The 15177-nt window shown below is 42.3% G+C and overlaps 1 protein-coding gene and 1 long non-coding RNA gene across 5 annotated transcripts in view; one reads left to right on the plus strand and one right to left on the minus strand.

The window, feature by feature from the left end:
* The window catches only part of ASB2 (ankyrin repeat and SOCS box containing 2), a 35456-nt gene that overhangs the window by 13450 nt on the left and 6829 nt on the right, over positions 1 to 15177 (plus strand). For all 4 annotated transcript variants that reach the window (XM_072038353.1, XM_027458250.3, XM_072038354.1 and 1 more), the window contains 5 exons: positions 2912 to 3078; positions 3724 to 3879; positions 5971 to 6216; positions 8599 to 8770; positions 13551 to 14112. In XM_072038353.1, the coding sequence (XP_071894454.1) occupies positions 2912 to 3078; positions 3724 to 3879; positions 5971 to 6216; positions 8599 to 8770; positions 13551 to 14112 (1303 nt within the window). The remainder of the gene's footprint in view (positions 1 to 2911; positions 3079 to 3723; positions 3880 to 5970; positions 6217 to 8598; positions 8771 to 13550; positions 14113 to 15177) is intronic.
* On the minus strand, positions 10170 to 13551 carry LOC110353062 (uncharacterized). Its single transcript, XR_002403051.4, has 2 exons — positions 11734 to 13551; positions 10170 to 11608 (listed from the first exon to the last, which is right to left on the minus strand). It is a non-coding gene; the product is annotated as an uncharacterized lncRNA (long non-coding RNA).

Here is a 15177-nt window from a genome sequence, read left to right on the forward strand (position 1 = left end):
TTACTGTTGGCAGAGACCATAAATAAGCTCAGATGGCCACAGTCATGGTTGAGGAAAGCAGACAGGCAAGGGGGTAGCCCTGTTCCGTGCCTGGGTGTTGTGGAAGTGTCTGGTCAAAATGGATTTATTACAGCTCTCTGCAGGCAAAGTAAATGAAGGCACCTGCCTTTAGTGGCTAGACAAATTATTGCAGCAGCATTTCTCTTTGTCCTGCAGAAAACTCCTCCCTGCCTTTTTAATCCCAGTTTGAAACCACTTTCTTCTACCCATCTTTCAAGTCCCTTGCTGGTTGCATGCTTGCAGTGACTACCTTTCCACCACTCTACTTCCTTTCCTCTATCACCCATCTCTATATTCTCCCCCATATCACCTATCACCCATTCTCCTCCATCTCACCCTGCTGATCCAGGCTCTGTCCCTTGCTCTCCGCTGACATTGCCCTCCCTGACACATGTGAAAATCCCTTTCTGCTGGAACATGGAGCCTCCCTTATCCCCATAACCCGACACCTCCTCTTGGTCCCACTGAAATCACACCCTCATGTTAAGTGTTCTGCACTCCTTGCACACCTCTCTCCTTCTCTGTGTGCAAAAACTGGAGGGACAGCTTCTTCTGCATCACATAGCTCAGTAGGGTTCAGTCCACAGTGTGGGCTGGGATAACACTGATAAACTGCCCGTCCTCTGCTGCCAGGTGAAAGCAGAAGTGTGGCAGGGTAGCTACAGGGGAGCGTGCTGTCATGGCTATTTTAGGGCCCTGGTCTCGGAGCCAGGCAGGGCAGATTGTTGGCTTCACCTGGAGAGATGTTGCTCCTTCCTGCTTTCTGCATCTCACCAGGCTGCCAGGAAAATGAGGAACTTCCTGAACCCTCCTGTGCTCCTCCGAACCTCTTCTGCAGTGCTCAGAATTGACCCCCCTGTACATCTCTTCTGCAATGTGTATTATGAGCATGGCTACTGGCGTTTGAAATGCAGTAATTCTTTTGATTAGTCTATAAAGTTAAGATTTCATCAGAGCTTTGGGCTTCCTCCATAGTCCTAATACACATTTTGTATATTTCTGATGAAATCCAAGTAGCAGAATGGTGACTTTTTTTTTTTTTTTTTAGATAGTTTGGTTTGGTTTGTGTTTTGTATTTTATAACAGCCAACTATGAGCCAAGCAGAAAACAAGGATTTCACATGGAGATTCATTAAACTTTCTGTACTGATCTGGAATTTGCTTGGCTAAAGCATCCGCAACCTGATCCAGCAAACCCCTCTTCTTACTCAGGAATCATTTAAGGTCAAGGATCCCAACAGTAGCTTGCTTCATTCAGCATCTAAGGGCTCAAACTGAACAGTAACTGATTCTTCACACATTTTTAACCCTATCACTGATACGAGGTAGGCTGCTTTCACTGAGGTCCCAGCTAATGTGGTGCACCTTGCATTTTCTGCCTGCAAGCACCATGCACAGACTACTGCCATGGCCCACCTGGCATGCAGTAACTCATTAAGCGCCAGTAACTATCGTGTGCTGAATCCTGAGGTCATGGTGAGCAGCCCAGCGTATGTAACGTGAACCTTAGCACAGAACAACAGATGGCTTCAGCATCCTTGTGCCAGAGGCTGTTACAGACAAAGATCCCCCACCTCCTCCTCCTGTCCCAGCCAAACGCACCAATTGCTGCTGGCTGACTTCAACAAAATGCTGGATTTCTAGCATTTATATAAAAGTCTCTTATCTATAATTTAGCTGTAGTCCTCAGGGTACCCTGAGAATATGAAGATGCAACAGAAGATGGGACCTCAGCCCTGCAGCAGGTCAGGTGATTCCTCCTGCCCAGCGGTGGCCAGGACAGCAGCTGCCTGCTCTGGCTGTTATCTCCTCATGCAAAATGCCTGGCTTTGTCCCCTATCTCCCTTCATTCCACTGCTGCTATTTTTGTGACTCTGTTGTCCTGAGACTGCTGCTCCCAGCTCTAGAGATACAAGTGGCACGAAGGACATTTTCATCTAGGTGTCTTTCCCCATTCCTTGGCACACTGCTCCTGCAAGCTGCACTAAATGCAGAGGTTGTACCAATGATGTGGGTTATGAGGACTCCCATGCTGAGCTGCTTATTTTTTCCTGTCTCTAGTCTCACTCCAATATGGTATTTTAGACCTCCTGTTATAATTAGTTTCTGTCTGTTCTCAGTATCACTGCCCTCATCTCATACTGGGTTCCTACCTTGGTGATGCTAACACTCTCCCCGAGACAGACACCTCCCTCCCCAGTCTCTGCCTACAAAGCTGCAATATTTTCTCTACAGAGTTAGCGTGAGCTGCAGGCTCCCCTGGGTTTTCAACATCCTCATGTTCTCTGTCTCTGAAAATACAACCCTTGTTCATTTTTTTTGCAAGCCCCCATCAGAACTGGCTTGGGGTGTTTGCTGCCCTGGAGCTCTGCAATTTGCTGCCTCAGAATAAGGAAGCAGTGGCTGCCTTCTGTCAGCACAGCCAGGCAGAGAAGGACCAGGCACTGGTGCTGGAAGGAGTAGATCGCAGGCTGGGTCTATGCACAATTCAGGCTTGGCAAAGGAAAGGCTTGTCAGAGAGAAGCTCACCTGCAGGCTGCTCCTCATGTGTCACTTCTCAGGGCCATGGAGCACACTCCATGATTTTTCTAGGTTTTCACAGTGAGTTTCTTCTTCTACACCCCATGGAAAGAGATCAGCACCTCCAGACAGTGTTTCTTCTGATCTGTTGTGAATAGCTAAATTAGAGCAGATACATTTCACCTTTAGAGGCCCCGTAGCTAGAAACAAATAATCTTAGCATATCAGCTGTAGGGGTTCACTGTTTTTGCCAAATGATACAATGATGTTGCTGTCAAAAGCTTATTGGGAACGAAGGAAATGGTAATCAGGTTTTAATCTTGTTTTAAAGAGAACTTGACCCTGTGGTGGCAGCAATCAAGGATGGAGATGAAAAAGCAGTGTGCAACATGATGAAATCAGGAAAAAACCTTTCTGAACCTAATAAGGATGGCTGGATACCCCTACATGAAGCTGCATACTATGGCCAAGTGGGTTGCCTGAGTCTGTTGCAAAAAGGTCAGTGAAATTAAAACTAACTAATTACAAAAGGAGGAAGAAGAATATGAGTATACTAAAAAGCAGAATTAGCACCAGCCCTATCCTTTTCTTGGACTGTGTGTGAAGCTTTTTTTCAACCTCTATGAGTGCATATTAAATTTAACATTGTCTTTGAGGATAGTTTAACAGATTTACGCCCCTAAGAGCTAGGATATTCAGGAAAAAGTGATTCCTTGATAGACCTTGCCAAGCCTGAGACTTCTTACAGCAGTCTTGTAGTTGGGACCTTGGCTGTTGCAAACTGCTCAGCCACCACAGCAGACACCAGTGTCGCCGGTTAGCACCAGTTTCAGAGCCAGCCCAGCACCTCTTTCCACCTCTCTGAAAGTGGTTAACTACTGTAATTTGTTTTCAAACTGCTGCTGAAGTGCAGTTACTCAACAGGTTTCTGCATCACCAGTGGCCTAAACATTGTAATCTAAGCTAGTGACTGATCAGATTCATAGTAACTTTAGAGTATATTCTTAACTTTGTTTGCTGAAAACAAAAAGAGGAATAAACGAAGGAAACTCACCTAAAACTGTAAGGATGGAAGGGTGGCGGTGCTGCAGATACTTGTGTACTACCTGCCATGGTGACTTTGGGCTCTTGGTTTCTTCACAGCGTACCCTGGCACCATTGACCAGCGCACCCTCAACGAGGAGACAGCTCTCTACCTGGCTACCAGCCGGGGCAACCTGGACTGCCTGCTCACCCTGCTGCAGGCTGGGGCTGAGCCTGACATCTCCAACAAGGCCAGAGAAACTCCACTCTACAAAGGTAAGGGTGGTGCTTCCAGGGATGATGAGCTTTTCTGACACCACCAGGAGAGAGCTGTAGGTGCTCGAAGGATCAGCCATACCTTGCTCACCTCAGATATCTTGGCTGTCATGCCCTGAGGCTGAAACTCACCAATTAACTCATTTTGCACCCCATGTCCATGCACTCTATCTCCTATGTCTGACCTGCCATCCCATGGCCTCTCTTCTCATTCACACCAGAGACATTTTAGATGCTGCCCTGGGGGCATAGGCTGTAACGTGGTGCTGAGGGTGGAGTGCGTGGTGCTCAGTGGGCTTCTCAGCACAGGGAGTCCATGCAATGTCCCAAACTTCGGGAAAGCAGAAAGCTGGATAGTACTGGAATATGTATGCCTTTCCAAGCAGTTGGTCCTAAGTAACTGTTCGGTGTGGGAGTGTATCAGCTGTAGACACGCCAGTGATTCATAGACAGGGCCAGGCCAGGCTGTGTGCTACAGGAGATATATAAAGTTATAAACAATTCAGTGAAGAAGATAAAGTGTTTAACATGGACATACTACATTGCTGCTGGTCAGAGAGAATGCTTTCTTCAGCAGAACAACATCTGATTTATGATATCACAAGGATTCAGAGGACATGAACTCTCACACCTTTGTGTCCATCCCCTTTGACTGACTGTTTCTGCCATAACTATTTTTAGTGCTGTAAGACATTAAATAGCAGATATTACTGCTTTCAACAGCAACCTTGCCTCCAGCTTTGGATGCCTGGCACTAGACCTGTCTAGTTAAAAATGCCTTAGTTGTAAAATTCTGGCTTACAGTCTGTCAAAGGAAAGCTGTTCTACTCTGGCTGTTCTACTGTGTGTTAAACACACAGCAACAGTGGTAGTAGCAGGTAGCAGTGTTAGTAGTAATAGTAGCAATAATAATAATGTGAATGCACCCTTTAACCAGAGAAAAACTATTATTCAGAATATACAAGTCTTTATGCAAAACCTTCTGGTCCATCCTCTAATAGAAAGAGTCACAAATTTGAAAGGCAAATTAACCATCCCTTGTGTGTTAACAAATTTAATTCTGCAGAGCTACCATGCATAGGTGATTATAATAATGTCTATTCAGATCGTTGCTTTCAGTACATGTGAGCGACACCTGTGTATGGAAGAGAAATCCATGTCCATGTCCCAAGGGAAGAATCAAAACCAAAAAAGTACCACTGTGAGAAAAAGGAACTATTATATAAAACAAAACAAAAACAAAAACACAATTATTATAGAATGTGCTGGCCTACCTCTCTGCACATTGTAGAACAAATGCTACAGGGGGGTTGTAAAAGTTTTTGATTATTCTAGGTGCCTTTAGTTTTGGGTGCCACAGTTGAAGTGTATAAGAAGGATCAGAAGCCTCATGATTTGGAATTCAAGAAGCAACGTGACAACGTGACAAACTGATGGTATAAAAAACAGTATATATAAAAAACAGTATATTATTTACCAAGAAAACACCATTAGCTTGGGATGGTCCTGAGTTGTGAATTGTTGCAGGCTGAGAGAGTGCTACTGACTCACTCTGTTATTATTTTCTAAGGATCTTTTTCTGGCCACTCTTGTTTGTTTGTTTGTTTGTTTGTTTTTGTTTTGTTTTCATTTTTTTGTCTATATAGAACTCTATTTGTAGCTCAGGACAATAAGATCTAGAGGCATTTTGCTCAGAATTTGCAAATACAGCATTCAGGTCATGTGATTTCTATGATTTGTTCATTCTTCATAAATTATCTCTCGTCCCTTGTCCCTTCCCTGTGTCACTGTGATGTCCAGCTGGTACAGATGTGCTGGGCCAGACCCTCCTTAGAACTAGGCTTGGCACAAGTTCTGCACATAGCACAGCCTCCCCCAGCTCCGACTGAAGATTGGCTTCACTGCCACATCCCTTCCAAGCCCCAGACAGTGTCATCTGGCAGCAGCCTTAGCCGTCATATTGAATGAGATGGTCTTATTCAATATGGCCAAGTTGTGTTATATTGCCTTGTGCTACATGACATGGATACCCACAACACTTAATATATTTTCAAAAGCTTGTACTGATCACTTTTCTTTCCTTCAAAACAGCCTGTGAGCGCAAGAATGCAGAGGCCGCCAGACTTCTGGTACAGTACAATGCCGATACCAATCACCGTTGCAATCGAGGATGGACTGCTCTCCATGAGGCTGTCTCCCGAAATGACCTGGAGATTATTGATATCCTGGTGAAAGGCGGTGCCAAGATTGAGTCTGCAAACTCCTATGGAATCACTTCTTTATTTGTGGCAGCTGAGAGTGGGCAGTTGGAAGCTCTGAGATACCTAGCAAAGTGTGGTAAGTAGAGTTGTGCCCTTGACACACCATTACTCCTTTCATACTTGATATTTCAAAGTTCCCATTACTTTTCCCTGGCTCAGCTTTTCTATCTCCAGACAAAGACTAGCCTGTAGAGCTGCTGAACCCCTGTTGCTCCAGATGGCTGTATTCTGTAGGGTCTTTCAGAGAGCACGGTCTAAACAAATGCACTTTAGCATGCATTCGAGGTCACCTACTTCAGGAGTTAATATGATGCTCTCTAATTGCTTGACAGCTTTCAAAACCTGTATTGCTGTGCATATGTAGCTTAAATCCAATCCATCATAGAAGAAAACTGTAGGTGGTAGGAGATGGCAGAAGTTGAATATTAGCCAGCCCCATCTGCTCATGAACATGTACACTGATGGGCAAGGTTGTCTCTCCTCCACTAATGAATCCTGCTGGAAATAGATAGAGTACTATTGTATAGTTAATGGATTTACACCTAGGAGAAGCAGACAGTCTCCCTCATGTTTATGAGTTCAAACATATAAACAGCATGAATTTTATTCTAGTTTACACAAAATCTAACTTCTACTGCTCCAGACGTGTAAAACAGCTTTACAATAAGCACAGACTTTACTACCATTCTGAAGAATATTTTATTATTGCTGTGGATTACTACCTTCGATGTAGGTAAGAATTAGGTCCTGCACTTGTAAAATGAGAGTTAAAGAGAAATGAAGATAAGAAAAACTTCTAAATCAGAACCGCTAAGAAATATATGAGAGTGAGAGAGAAAAAAAAAAAAAAAAGTGTTCTGTTGTTCAGCTAACATTGTCAAGTCAGTTTTATATGACCATTTAGTCCATCAGACTGCCTACAATTTTAGAAACTAAGCTGGAATGTGATTTATGTTTCAACTTTGATAGATATTATGAGTTTCTTAAAGTTCAATTTTGAGAAAAATACACAAGAGAAAATCCAATAAAACTGTCCAGTTGTTTCAAGCCCTCAAAAGCTCCTCTGAGAATCCCAGAAATGATATCACTGCATTGTTTACAATGAGCAATGTTCATCATAAAAAAGGTTTCTTTTTCATTTCTTTTTCATTAAGAACGTAGTCCTGTGTTATGTTTTGTCACTGCAATTCTCCTGATGTTTCCAGCTACAACATCTTCAAAGGGCCAAACACAACACAGATGTTTCATTTTGGGGTGAGAGCATAGGGAAATGTTCTCTTTGGCAGGGATTTTTCATGATCAAACGGGAGACTGATTGACTCCTTTATTGGAGTTTAGAAGCAAAACTCCAGCAGACTGTCATTCCCATTTAGGATGCACATAGAGCAGCCTTTCCCAGGACAGCATGGTAGAGTATATTGCAGTCAAAACTCAGTCTGCCAGGCCTTAAATATCTAGCACAGAAAAAAAAAAGCAAGATTCCAAACTATTTGTGGCCAAATAGTACCAGGGATTGGTTTATTCTTGCTTGTTGTTTATTAAAACAAGCACCCACTAGAGTTCATGAAAAAGTGCCCCAAATACTCTAGTAGCTCATTAATAATATTTATCTTTTCTTAGGTAAAATTCACCATTTGGGGCCTAAGTTGAAGCCTCATAAAATGAAAAGATAAAGCTTTAGGTGCTAAGTTTTAAATGAAATATTCATTAACTAAGACTTGCCCAAATGAAAGCTGATTAGAATTCTTGTTCATAACTATGCAGATGTCTTTATAAAATCCTGTTTTAAACTGTATATATACGAAAATTGAAATATATTATAAATAGTATAAATGTACATACATATATAACTACATAAATATATAGATTATAAGCAATTTAAAAATGAAATAAATATATAAATCATAAATACAGAATCATAGAATAATTTACTTTGGAGAGCTACTATTGAGGTAATTTAGTCCACACTTCTGCTCAGGAATATTATATATACATAGTGTAAATATCTAAGTACTAATGGAATTATTGTGTCCAAAGACAAGGCCATGATAAATAAAGAACAAGCATATTTTAAAGCATTGTCTTTGAGATACAGCTGAATGGAGCCTCCATTCATAACTGGGATCTCATGTTTGACACCCACTGTGTATTTTATCCTGAGAATATCTCCGCTTTCCTAGAGTGCATCGTCACTTTATCACTTTACTTTTCCCAGCAGTCTCTGTGTAAGAGTATGATTCCGTGTTTATACTCTCCCTCATAAAATTCACATCATAGTAAAAGCCAGTGGAGATCTATAACTGTATCACATTGTCATTTTGCTGTGATAAGACTTCATTCACATCCTCCTTCTGCACATGGTGTAGCTCCAATGTCATGGAGATTTGTGTGTTCAAAGTATGACGCTCCCCATCTTATTTTAACCTTCTGGTGCTACAAAGATGTTCTTCCTTCCTAGGTGCTGATATAAACACTCAAGCCAGTGATAATGCCTCTGCTCTTTATGAAGCTTGTAAAAATGGACATGTACCTATTGTGGAGTTTCTTTTGTCCCAAGGAGCTGATGCTAACAGAGCCAATAAGGATGGCCTGTTACCTCTTCACATAGCAGCCAAAAAAGGGATTTGCGAGTAAGTTTTAGTTAATTTCATAATTTCATCTTTTAGATAAAAATACAACGTCCTTATGAAAAGGAGAACATAATGTTCCAGATCCCATTCTGAGCACTGCAAGCAAGGGAGCTGCCGCTTTCAGAGCTTAGGCTGGAAATCATAAACTGAACAGAGTGTGTTTTCCGGATGGGGTTGTGTGAGCAAGGATGTGAGGTGAAAGGTCCCTTTAGCTTTGACAAGATATCACCTATTACAGCTAAATAACCCCATGCATCTTGAGAGTGGATTAAACTGAGCCCCACAAAATATGCTTGAGAAAGAATAAAAAAGCATCTGTCTAGTGGGTTAGTACTCAATAGCTATCACAACATAGCCTAGTCTGCAATCATTTTCCTACATAAATAAGCCCGTAGTAATTTTTCTCCACAAGCATAACATGCTGCATTCATCTCTGGTGTGTTCAGGTTTTATTAGCCGTAATTCAGCTGCTGACAGCAGGAAGTGGTTAAGTGAATCTTTAGGGCATTAGTGAGATTGTTGCTAGACTATGGTGTCCAGTTCTGGTATCCTGCCTTTTAGAAGGCTTTCAGGAAATTGGAAAAGCTTCAGAAAAGAAGTACAAGGATCACCTAAGGTCTGGAAAACATGCTTGTTAGTGAGTGATTAAACACTCTTTCATGGAACAGACAAATTCATAAAAAGATACTTTTTTCTTTTTTTAAATTAAATGTCTTTGGGATAGAACTGATTATATTCTGTAAACACTGAGAAAAGTACCTAATGGAAAAAACAATCTGGAATTGAGTAGATTTACCAGTCCTCTGAAGTAGTTTTTTCTAATGGGAGAACACGTTCTTGCCTGAAATAAATGACAGCAGTTTAGGAGATGTTGTCTAGGGGTGGGATTGTTGTGCTGTCATGTAAGTAGTGCTTCCCTATCTCTTTCAAGACCCAATAGGAACTGACATTGCAACCTGCTTATGAGTCTGAATTCCTGAGCATTTCCTTCTGATCCCAGGGTGAGCTCTAGCTAACATCCCTGGTTGCAGTGACAGACCCCTTTGGTGACTTGAGTGGACTCTTCTGACTATAGCAATTTCTGTCAAAATCCTTTAAGCAGTGATTAAAAGAGGGAGTACGTCCAGCTACAAAGGCTGTTTCTAGATAGTAAAGCTATCTTTGCAGACTGCTATAGCAGATTCTTATGTATTTCACAATGTCTTTTCACTTCACAATGAAAACTTCTGACAGCACTACACCTCCCCACAGTATCTTTTCTCTTAGCATTTTGTCCCATTTGGGAATCCCAATTACACTTCTCAAATCACTTTTGTAGACCTGAGGATATTTATTTTGTGCAATTGCAGTAGGCCTGCTTCTTTGTGGAAGCTGTATTCAGAGGGCAGCCCAGTGTGAATTTACGTAATTGGTTTATATGCTTCTAGCATGTACATAAATATCTTGCATAGACTAATACAGGCACAATTCAACATTTTCTCCGGGGTTTGACTTACAAAGACAGTTTCTTGAAAACAAATGCATTTTAGATGAGAAATGTGCCAGAGACAAAAACCAGCTCCAGTCGCTCACTTTCAAAAAAGTTAATCCAACAGTACAGTAAATTGATCTGAATCCAATCTGTATGGAGAGTCCAGACCAGCTTTCTTAATCTATTCTTCCTCTCAGTAGATCCACACCACAATCTGAAAACAAATTTACATGGAAAGTCTGCAACCTGAGTCCATCCGTATATTATGAAATAAAGGGCCTAATTCAGAGGTCATTTCTATCCTTGCTAACACTGAGCAGCATAAATGAGACCAGAATTCAGCTCAAACTCTGTGTTTGTTCACTTGCAAAAGTCTGAGCACAAATTTTTGTGCACAACTGCCCAACTGCTGCAAACAGAACTGCAAGAGGATGAAAAAAAGAAAAAGATCTCTTATAAATATTTATCTAAATGACAAAGCTTTAGCCCGATTGGCTGATTGTTCTTAATTCCTTTGGTATTCAGTAAAATAACACCCTTCATGGCGACCTCTCTTTGTTGTATTCCTGCAGATTTAATACGTAATTCTGCAGGAATTCCACGCTTCAACTTTTTGCCAGAGCACGAAGGCTCCCTACCATCAAAAAGCAAAGAATGTAGTCTCAGGGCTCAACTGTCAACTCTTGTAGCTTCATGTTTGTTTATTTTAAATGACACCTTGTCAATACTGACATGAAATTCATAAGGGTCATCTCATCAGCTGTAGGACAATCACAAGCAGTCATTTAACCCATTCCCCTTTGGAACCAAGGAGCTGAGAAGCATTTGTGAAGAGTGGGCAGATTTATTAAGTGCAAGTCAATAATCTCTTGTCACACTCAGGGTAAGGATGCTTTCTGCCTCTGCCCTATAATTTCTAGTAAATGGAGATCCCAAAAGCAGGTGTCAGGGATAAGGGGAAACTCAGAGCTATTTCAAAACTGTTTAAGAAGCTCAGCCTTGTGACAGACACAAGCTGTGGCATGGCTTGTCCAGCTTTGGCTGCCTTCACTTGAGCTCTATTCTCCTTCCCACCAGACAGGAAAGACTGCAGTGGTAGAGACACCACATTACTGAACCAACTCGCTTTGAAGGAAAAAGAAACAAACAGGTACTAGATACAGAACTAGACTGATAAAATACGATGATTCCAGACTTTCCTTTTTGTTCTCCCAGCAAAGGTACAGGCGTTGTACTGAGGTCTGTGGCACTGCAGCATTTGGATATAAAGCCTCAGTGTGGCACCCCTATGGTGAGACTCAGGTTCTTGCAGACAGAAATGAGGCAGGTTAGAACTCAGATGTGAAGAGCTGGTTGAAGGACATATTCTGGAGGGAAAGAGCAAAATAGACCCTTAAATCTTCAAAAGAGTTGATCATGAGATGACTAATTCTGGCACTTGGCATGGTGTCCTCACAGTGCTTTGTGCCCTTTCTGCTATTAGGGCTCTTACAGAAAACATTTGCTAATGGTGGAAAGTTGCCAGCTCACTGACATCCAATCCTCCTGCTCCCCAGTGAGCATCATGGTGCTGGAATGAGTGAGGATGCTGGAAGAAAAAAAAAAAATGCTTCACTTCCCAAGATATTTACATAATTTAAAACAACAACAGAACTTTGTTTTAAAAATAAGATGCATAAGTAACTTGGAGACATCAACTGTCCACCATGTAAATAGGAACATAATCCTGTAAAGTGTTATTCGTCTTCAACTCTTCTTTCAGCTCCTGGGAGCACTGGAGGCTCAGTCTTTCACAGGATCATTCAATGCATCACAAGCAAAGTTTTTTTCTTAGACTAGGGCTTATATTTTACTTAGTTCGATATGTAAATATACATTTGAGGGCCTAGTGTTGGAACCAGCCGTTGAAGCCCAGCTGAAGATGTGCCATATTTTAAAGAAGAGAGGCACTACTCATCAGGAAACTGAGCTCTGCATGTTTGTTAGAAGAGCTGTTGAATGCCAGGTAGAGTCATCTGCATGAGAGGAAGAGGAGGAGATGCTTAACTTTCTGGCTGCCACAAGTCCCTTTTTTAGATGTCCCTGTCTCTGCAGGCATCCCATAGGGAGCATGGGCATCTCCTGGCACAGTAGGCAGGCTCAGGTTGGATGGTCCATACTCTCTTCCTAGATCTATCTTAGGGTGACTGTCTGTATTTACAGAATCAGGATAGCACCTTAGCTAAAACACACAACTTTATGAGCAGGAAATGGGGGTTTAACCCATGGGTCTGGTTATGTAGCTCCAGTGACACCTGTGGAGACATAAAATGCTAGCGGGTTTGCAATGGCAGGGGCCTTGTACATCATATATTTGAAAATCTGATTACGTAATGAGAGCAGCCTGATTTATGTTGCAGTGCTAAAGGCTGCATCACACTTTCCAATAGCAATCCCTGCTTACTGGGGTTCAGGACTTGGCTGTACATTTTTTCTCCCTGGGCTAAAAGCATGGCAACCAGCCTAGAAAATATTTATGTTTCTTTTTCTCCCCTTTTCTAATTATCTTTTTGGCTCCCCATGATCTGGGATGGATGTTGATAGCCCCATGGATTTGCCACAGCCAAAAGCTGCACAGTGAGGTCCTCCAGGACGGGGCTTAATCAAGGGTAATAACTGAACTGTAAAATCTGGCATGGAGGTCTGGAAACCAAATATATAGTTTATCCCAGCTCTGTCCCACAGAGGAAGGTTTGGTTTCATCCTTTTTCTGGTCTCAAGCCTCTTGCTGCAGCTGTGACCCATGAGGCCGTCCAACGTCTTGTGTGGGTGAGCACTCAGCAGCAGAGCAATCATGATGAAGGTGGGGACATACAACCCCTCTTTCAACAAGTCCGGCCTACTTCCTCAGGCAGTTCTTCTGGCTCCTACCCACAGTTAAGTGGTGGAGGTGCAGAACTTATGTGAAAGCCCATCTGGGTGTCTGCCTTTTGGGTTGTGGCACAGGAGTGAGTTACAGCGGGATAGGTGAGGAGGCAGCACATTGTCTCTTCTGTTGTAACTGCCCCAGTGGCTGTCAATACTTCACAGAAATTGGGTGATAATTTTGAAAAATTTGCTCCTCTCTGAAAGAGGAGTCACCTAACTCACATTTTCATGAAGGTAAGAACATAGGGAGATGAAGACAGGTTTCAAGTTCACACTCTGTTTTTGCTCTGAGTGAGTTGTTCCTGTGCCAGTCAGTAGGCTCTTAAGGTTACAACCACAAAGCGAAGATTTGCAGTAGATCCATTAGAGCTCACCACTGCTCACTGGCTCTCCATCCATCAGGATTGTCTCCATGCTGATCCCCGTGACCAGCCGTACCCGTGTCAAGCGCAGCGGCATTAGCCCCCTGCATTTAGCAGCTGAGCGCAACAACGATGACATCTTGGAAGAGCTGATTGATGCCGGCTATGAGGTGAACACCAGCCTCTCCACTGAACGCTCCTGCCTTTATGAGGACAGACGTACCACTCCCCTCTATTTTGCTGTTTTTAACAACAATATCTATGCCACAGAGCTCCTGCTGCAGGCTGGAGCCAACCCCAATGTTGACCTCATCAACCCCTTGCTCATCTCCATCCGCCACGGTTGCCTGAAGACCATGAAACTGCTTCTTGACCACGGAGCAAACATCAATGCCTATATTTCGAGCCATCCCACCACATTTCCAGCAACCATCATGTTTTCAATGAAGTACCTTTCTGTGTTGAAGTATCTCCTGGATCTGGGCTGTGATGCAGTTTCCTGTTTTCAGTGTCAGTATGGAAATTGCCCACACCCTGCATTAAATTACAGACGGGACAGACTTAATGATCCTCAGCTGTCCACAGAGCCAACTGTAATACAGGTAAGCACAGCTTAACCTACCTTTAACACTTCTGAGGACCTCTCTCACCTATACATCTTTATAACTCCATGTATTTCTTTTCCCACGTTTCCTGTGAGAGAAGTTGCCTTTAGTCCTACTTTACTTACGTAACAATAAGGCTTAATAAGAGTATGTGAGAGCTCCAAGTCCATGTTCAATGAAGTGGGGAGAGCGGGGGGAAGGAGAGGGGAGATAGGCAAAATCTGCTGTTGCCCTAGCCTAAATTTCAGGTGAATTATAGGCATCTTGACAGCTTTTGCTGTCAGATCCACAATACTCTTTTCCTCTGGACCTGAGGTGCCAGGAGTGAAGCATGTTTTCTTGACAGGTAGTGTCAAATGGGCAATAGAGACATGCCTGTATTTCTCACCCTGTAACACCTGTTTTATCTAATAGAGAAATTAAATTTGTGGTTAAATTAAAAATGTATAGTCCTTCACTTTATGAGGGTAAACTAGTGAAAGTAAACTGGAAAAGCAGCCAGGAAGAGGGTGTATAAATCACTACATCAGCTACATGATTGCACATTATATTCAGTTTTCAAACAAGATTAGGAGATTTAGATCCATGACTCCATATCTTCAAAGCCACCTACAGGTTTTAGATGACCATGTCTTACGTGTGTATCTCTGCAGTCCTTTCCAAATATCAGCCACCATTTCCATTGAGCTGGAATTGGATTCTCAGTCCCCATAATCTCAGATTTCACTTTTTTTTTTGGTGTGTTATCTTTTCCTGTTGATTCCTTCCGAAATATCTCAAGGAAATCTGACACTCCAGTCCAAATTTACTATCCTTCAACATAAGACACTACAAAAACTATCAGAACGGCAGTTCTCTTTCTCTTTTGCAAAGCATTAGGGAAGCAATAAGTCAACTCCTGTATAGATTAAGTATACTTTTGTGTGATTTAGAAGATAGTGTCACTTAGGCCAAAGAAATGATCACCAATAAACCAAATCATCTCTGAGTCTTGAACCATGATAAGGTAGGACAAGAGTGAAAGAAGGCTGGAGTTCCAAGGCGAAGAGAGCGGATTTGTCT

This window comes from Anas platyrhynchos, chromosome 5 (assembly GCF_047663525.1).
Source record: "Anas platyrhynchos isolate ZD024472 breed Pekin duck chromosome 5, IASCAAS_PekinDuck_T2T, whole genome shotgun sequence".
NCBI lineage: Eukaryota > Metazoa > Chordata > Aves > Anseriformes > Anatidae > Anas > Anas platyrhynchos.